Consider the following 8,005-nt stretch of genomic DNA (forward strand, 5'->3'; position numbering starts at 1 on the left):
ATAAATTTGAATTTTAATGACCACTATAGCTTTGGATTTTCGTGTATATGTGTCCTGAATATAAAAAAAAAAAAAAAACTGCAGCCCAAATTGTAAAACTGGGTGTTCAGGGTCACACATTCGTGATCCTAAAGGCAGGAAATCTCACTACAGAGATGTCTGTGTGACATAAACAACATTTGAGGTTTCAGGACGAGAATTCATTTTTAGCTTCAGAGATTTATTCATATACGTAATTGCTGAACGAAAAGATGACAGAGGTAAAAAACAGACGAACTCTGAACGAATTTTTACGTGATTTAAGTGTGATCTCAGATGCTCCCAAGATGCCTGATTCCATCTCTAAATGAAATGAATAGTCATTCAAAACAACAATGCTCTTTATATATTAAAAATCATGACAAATTTATGTTTACCTAAGATATTTGAGAATATCTCAATACAAGGACATTACATTCTAAGAACCATCTCAATACAAGGGCATTCCATTCTGAGGACCATCTCAATACAAAAGCATTACATTCTGAGGACTGTTTCAATACAAGGGCATTCCATTCTGATGACTATCTCAATACAAGGACATTACATTCTGAGGACTATCTCAATACAAACGCATTACATTCTGAGGACCATCTCACAAGAGCATGACATTCTGAGGAGTATCTCAATACAAGGGCATTACATTATGAGGACTATCTCAATACAAAGGCATTCCATTCTGAGGACTATCTCAATACAAAGGCATTACATTCTGAGGACTATCTCAATACAAGGGCATTCCATTCTGAGGACTATCTCAATACAAGGATATTACATTCTGAGGACCATCTCAATACAAGGGCATTCCATTCTGAGGACTATCTCAATACAAGGGCATTCCATTCTGAGGACTATCTCAATACAAGGGCATTCCATTCTGAGGACTATCTCAATACAAGGGCATTACATTCTGAGGACCATCTCAATACAAATGCATTACATTCTGAGGACTGTTTCAATACAAGGGCATTCCATTCTGAGGACTATCTCAATACAAGGACATTACATTCTGAGGACTATCTCAATACAAAGGCATTACATTCTGAGGACCATCTCACAAGGGCATTACATTCTGAGGAGTATCTCAATACAAGGGCATTACATTATGAGGACTATCTCAATACAAAGGCATTCCATTCTGAGGACCATCTCAATACAAGGGCACTGCATTCTGAGGACTATCTCAATACAAGGGCATTCCATTCTGAGGACTATCTCAATACAAGGGCATTCCATTCTGAGGACTATCTCAATACAAGGGCATTACATTCTGAGGACCATCTCACAAGGGCCTTACATTCTGAGGACTATCTCAATACAAAGGCATTCCATTCTGAGGACCATCTCAATACAAGGGCACTGCATTCTGAGGACTATCTCAATACAAGGGCATTCCATTCTGAGGACTATCTCAATACAAGGGCATTCCATTCTGAGGACTATCTCAATACAAGGGCATTACATTCTGAGGACTATCTCAATACAAGGGCACTGCATTCTGAATATTAGTTTAGTATACTATAATTTTAGTTTACTGGCTAAAGTTTGGTTTCCGCTAGGTGAAAATATATATGGTGTACTCAGACCTTATCTATAGTCTCTTTTTTAAATTATAAACTCATTAATTTCTGACTTATTTTAAATAATTTCCGTAAGCAGGGGAAAACGTCTCCATGCTTTCATGAGACGAATTTCTGATCCAGAAAACACTATGTAGACAGTACTTTTGTCTTGATTTACTGCAGGCAGAAACGCAGATGGTCCAGACTTCAACACCCGTGTCAGCTCGAATTAGTCTCATAGTTTGGCAAAATTCAATACAAAATTGAATGTGCTGGCAAAGTTGAATACAAAAATGAATGTGCTGTTCAAAACGAACCTTACCGGGTGTCGTTGTCTGGTCTACTGATCCCAAACGAGGCTTGCCAGGTGTTCCAGATTGGTCTACTAATCCAAAACGAGGTTTGCCAGGTGTCGCTGATTGGTCTAGTAACTACTTTATTATGTTCTATTTCATTTCAGAGAAAAATAGAATTGTGTGCACGTGTATGCGCTTTGCATGTGTAATATCAACAATATATTTTATTTACACCTGTAAGTGGATGCATGTTATTTGCACAATAATGCATATTGCTTGAGTGGACTGGTTTGGTCTATGGTGTAATGGATATTCCACTTAAAGATCAGACAGTCGTGGTCGTATTTTATACAGGGCCTTGATCAGAAGCACGTTTCACTGTGGGACGCTGTTTGTCTGTAGATAATATGCCGAAACAAAACTGCGGACAGCAGGTATCCATCCTTATCACTACTCTACCCGAGAACAAGATCATATTTCCGATTCATTTAGTCGGAACAGACGCCTCGGGTCGGAACGAGACAATACACCTCAGGTTATTCCAATCAAGCTCAAACAGGTAAATTGATTTGTATTTTGTTTGCATATACGACTCAGTCAATATAACCTGCAAAGTTAAGTCCATTTCATCAATACACCAACCCTCAATGAGCGACACCTATCGGTAATAATCGGTTGTGCAGCCCGTTACCAGACTCTCCCTCAACGTAGTTCGAATTGCACCAGAGTCTAGTATAGCGAGCCAGTCTATTCTAATCTCGAGCCAATGTACTCTGTTATCGACCCTAGTATAGCGAGCCAGTCGATTCTATTCTCGAGCCAATGTACTCTGTTATCGACCCTAATCTTTTCTATTCTCGATCCACCTATCTAGTCCCATTTTATCGGTACTATTTGCCAGGATTATGCTGCCGTGCAGCTAAAGCGTATTCATATCCTTGATTTCTGACGAGTTTCCTTATGAACCGGTATTCATGATGAAAACAAGTATCCCAATGGTCTCTAAACGTCACGATTTATCCTAGCTTGGCTGAATTTCATACTTAGACCAGGTAGACCTAATTTCACATATAGTCACCCAATTGGGAGCTAAAGAGTTTGCTTTTGAATAAAGGTAATTTATGAAATCATATTATTGTGTCCCTGTTTGATTCGGTCTATTTGTATTGAACAGACTCGTATGTGTACAGAAGTGTTATCAGTACATAAATTAGAATACGAAGGACATTGTATGTTTTCTTCATTTGTAATCAAATAAGTTTTAAAGTACCGTAGCTTTTCATTAAATATATCAATTAGATCTATCATAGCAGTAGAGAAAATTGCACCGTATTAATTCATAAGTTCGTTCGTTTGTTCATGGGATCTTTTTATGTGATTAGGGACTAACGACGTAAACGAAAGCACTTAATAGTATTTTATATCTGTGATGGAAACATCACAAACAGAACTGATCGCACATCTATATTATTATTCATTAGTACAGACACCCTCCCCCAAATGTACGCAGACATATACACGCATACACATGTCGTGTATTAGCAATATGATCTACGTATATGTGTAAGTCCTGTTTACTATCATATTTGTCATCCTTCTTATACAATGTAAACTGTGAATATTTTGTTTTGTAAGAAAAAGTTTGCAAAATAGATGGCAATATCAGTGATTAAATAAAATACTTACATACAGACAAGAAGGCAGCCTGATAAACACAAGGACTGAAAAACACAAGGACTGATACAAAATATAGTGTCTGATGCAGGAATTTCGCTTTATTGGCGGGATGGGGTTGGGAGCAAGCCCAGTAAACTCCGACATTTTAAGCATTTCCATTGGATTACTCTGAACATATGACTGTCAAGAAAACGTAATCCAGGGAAACCTTCCGACTGTTTCAAGCTCGTATTTAGGTGGGGAGGTGTCTGTCCCTCCTCCCCTCCCTCCCTAACATAAGCTTTACGAGTATTTACTTTAAGGTGCAAATTTTTATCAGGCCTGTGTTATGTCTCATCTAGGTTGCAATCTTATAGTAAGCTTGCCTTTGTATGAGAATGAATGCACACAGGTTTTGTACATTTCAATGGAAACGGTTTCGATGACGAAATATTCGTACTTTTGTAAATAAAGACCAGGTTGTTTTGTGAGCATACAGATTATAATCACGGTGTATAAAGAGGCACACATGTGTGATGGTATTGTAAGGGGGACACGGTATATAAAGAGACACACATGTGTGATGGCATTGTTAAGGGGACAAGGAACTAGTGATAATGGGACGTTAATATATGCACAGTTTGATGTATTGTCTATTTATTATTACCCGTGGTTTGCTGTGTTATAAAAACAGACTTACGGCTCACTAAATAACGTACCAAGGTACGCAGTAAACTTCTATATAATCACAAAACGAAGGCGAGGGCACGTGAGTCACAGCGTAGTGTCTATTACATTGCATATATACAGGTGGGTGTACACTGAATACACTCAGTTGTCGAAACAAGTAATCAACAATGAAACTCCAACACTAAATAAATCATCAGTCGAAATGGTGCAAATAATCATTGCCTGACAAGTCAAGGAAGAGAGGCGTAAGCAGGCCAGTAACAAACCGTCACCGTCACTAACATCGGATTTGCCCAAGAACACGCACAATTATCATTTCTTTATATTTAAGAGAGCTGAACCACTAATCATAATTTTTTAAAAACCCATTTTACCTTTATGTACTGAATCAATCAAATGCAATAATATAAGTTATACTGCATTTTGTCAAAGACTATAATCGACGAACATTTTTTAAATGAAATTAGCGATACCCACGAAACACTTGTGAATATCTGTAGAAAGGATGCAAATTATCTCTGTAATGGTGCAAATCTGTGTAGATAATTTCACAAAACATTCTGTCGTTGTCAGCGTGACACGTAACAATTAAAGATTGACGTATGGGCTAGGTTCGAAAATAAAAGGTGACTGCGAGGGATCGGATATGCTGTGTTTGGGACATGGAGAGTCTCTTCGATAACTAGCATGGAGAGTCTCTTCGATAACTAGCAGACAGACACGACTATACCTGAAAGCACATTCCATTAGTCAAAGTAATACACTGACATTCAAACGTTATAAGCTCAGGCGTATATTTAAAACCGATCACATCCATTTAAACATTTGGGAATTGCTTATTACATGCAAAATTTATTGATTTAATGAGGAACTTCGCCAACTTGCAAAAATTACGCACTCCCGATATACAGAATAGCTCCAATGAGCATGCGCAATTTTGCGTTTTGAAAAAACAACATCAAAACAACCAAAACCACGGCAACACAATTTTACGAAAGCTTTTACGTTACAAGCGGGGCATACTAGACTGCCCTTAGCAAGTTATCATGGCATAAAAGTGTTTTGAACTATTTGTTACACTCTTATCAGACACACGTGTCAACCACGCTGGTCGACATTGGGATAATGTACAAAATTTAGTAATTAACCGCTTGAAAGCAGAGGCACTTACTAGGCGGTCTATAGTTACATTACGGTGCAGAACTAAATTTTAGTCGCATGTTGGTCTATTATCGGTTTAAAATGGCTATAAAGGTGTCTGTCGTAGACCGAACAGAGTAGAGTTTTTTGCATGCGTACATTTTATACATGCTGAAAAGGCTAATATATGTGGCGTACATAAGATATCATGTGATGTAAATCTATTCTGCATTCGGAATACTTTGGATCCCGTTGTATCTTGAGTATTGATGCAATCAAATCCAGGAAATCTTCATTGGGGAATGTTGACTCTAACTGTAATCGTTAGACATTAGGCATGTACCCATTCAGTAGACATGTTAGGGAGACAAGCTGGAATAGGTCTCACGCAACTATTTCACTATGTGTCCTTATATTGATTATTTCAAGATTATATTTGGTTTTTATATTTTTTTAAAAAACTTAAACATTGTATCCAATACTTCAGTTCGCATATTTATCCTATACGCTTACAATGACAAAGCAAAACTGTTACGTATATTTAATTTATATTGTGTGTTTGACCTTTGCCCTTGATCGCTGATATAGCTTTGGTGTGATCCTGATTTTGTCATATTTGTAAGTTATTTGAGTTGAAGGTCTTGCCTTAATTACAAACTTAAATGTTCTGGAAGGCATGGTCATTTTTTTGTGTCTTAGGCCTGTATATAAAGTTATAGTAAACCTAATTATTCATTCATATTTTAATATCAGTCTGTGGAATAGATTTTAGTTGTGTTCGGATATAATTTGAGAGGAATCATTTATTTAATCTACTCAGTGGAATTACAAAGTACTCCTGGATATCTTGGACTAAAACACTCTTATATATTTTGAATTCATTCAATACATTCTGGATTACATTATCATGGTAAATCAAGACTATTGGCACATCATAACATTCAAGACTATTCTTATTCATTCGAAATATTTTATACTTCTGGACTTGTGTGATAGAACATTTAGGATTATTTGAGATTTAAATCACAATATTGTAAGAACCTTTAAATTTGCCCTTTCATTCTAGGGAAGTACGAGTCTTTTTTATTGAATTTTACAAAAATGTTCGTTTTTCTTTTTTGTTGCTCACGTTATGACCAACGAGTGGTAACAAAACCATAATATATCCATCACTTCATTGAATATATAGCCTCCTGAAACTGCTCGCTGTAAAATACATGCAAACATGATACCTTGAAGTGCTATTTTACACCTCACCTTGAATAAAATATCAACGTCCATCAAGGTAATAGTCTGTCTGGTGCCAAGATCACGGTAATGTCATACACTATCAGCTAATGTCTAAATATTGTTGAAAGTACTTAGGTTTTGTGTCACGCTAAAAAACAAAAACCACAGTGCATAACTTACGTCATAGCAAAGTCATATGTATGCGACTAGAGTAAGGCTACATGCACTATATTAAATGTACCCTTCCAGGGGCAATCGAATTGGTGTACTGATATTTCACTATATTAAATATATCCTTCCAGGGGCAATCCAATTGGTGTACTGATATTTTACTATATTAAATGTACCCTTCCAGGGACAATCGAATTGGTGTACTGATATTTCACAGTATTAAATGTATCCTTCCAGGCAGAGGCGTAGCTATGATATTTTGCGCCCGGGGACGAACTATAAAATTGGCGCCCCCGCCCCCTCCCCGTTTAATCACATTTTTGAATATTACCCTTGTTTACTTATTATAATGTAACGTTGTAAGCCTCATTTTGGCGCCCCTGTATCTTGGCGCCCGGGGAAATATATACCCCCCCCCCAGCTACGCCTCTGCTTCCAGGGGCAATCCAATTGGTGGACTGATATTTCACTATATTAAATGTACCTTTCCAGGGGCAATCGAATTAGTGTACTGATATTTCACTATATTAAATGTACCCTTCCAGGGGCAATCGAAGTGGTGCACTGATATTTCACTATATTAAATGTACCCTTCCAGGGGCAATCGAATTGGTGCACTGATATTTCACTATATTAAATGTACCCTTCCAGGGGCAATCCAATTGGTGCACTGATATTTTACTATATTAAATGTACCCTTCCAGGGGCAATCCAATTGGTGCACTGATATTTCACTATATTAAATGTACCCTTCCAGGGGCAATCCAATTGGTGTACTGATATTTCACTATATTAAATGTACCCTTCCAGGGGCAATCCAATTGGTGTACTGATATTTCACTATATAGTAATTTCTTAAGTATATAAATCCAGTTGCGCTCAACAATGACAAGAAAAACTATATTCCCATCTTAAAGTTCTCAACAAGAGTAAGACAAACTATATTCTCGCCTCAAAGTTCTGAAAAATAGCAAGACAAACTATATTCACACCTTAAATATCTCAAAAATAGCAAGACAAACTATATTCCCACCTTAAATATCTCAACAATAGCAAGACACAATGCTAAAAGTTCTCAAAAATGACAAGAAAATCCATATACCCGCGGTAAAATCATCATGCAACAGCTCAAAAGAAAAATATTATTCTTGTCTCACATTGATTACATAATCCCGTCACTTGCTTCATGTTGTTTTTCTTTATAAACATAATTTTTAGTTG

At 37.0% G+C, this 8,005-nt stretch overlaps 1 protein-coding gene across 1 annotated transcript in view; it reads left to right on the plus strand.

Annotated features, from left to right (window-relative positions):
* The first annotated feature begins 251 nt into the window (after nt 1–251).
* Nucleotides 252–8,005, plus strand: part of LOC149791172 (uncharacterized) — a 39,440-nt gene continuing 31,686 nt past the window's right edge. The window contains exons 1-2 of the mRNA XM_089971312.1: nt 252–260; nt 661–2,456. Coding sequence (XP_089827438.1) covers nt 252–260; nt 661–1,548 — 897 coding nt within the window. The 3' untranslated portion in view covers nt 1,549–2,456. The remainder of the gene's footprint in view (nt 261–660; nt 2,457–8,005) is intronic.

Source organism: Sinohyriopsis cumingii, chromosome 9, assembly GCF_028554795.1.
Source record: "Sinohyriopsis cumingii isolate HCF-2022 chromosome 9, ASM2855479v2, whole genome shotgun sequence".
NCBI classification, from domain to species: domain Eukaryota; kingdom Metazoa; phylum Mollusca; class Bivalvia; order Unionida; family Unionidae; genus Sinohyriopsis; species Sinohyriopsis cumingii.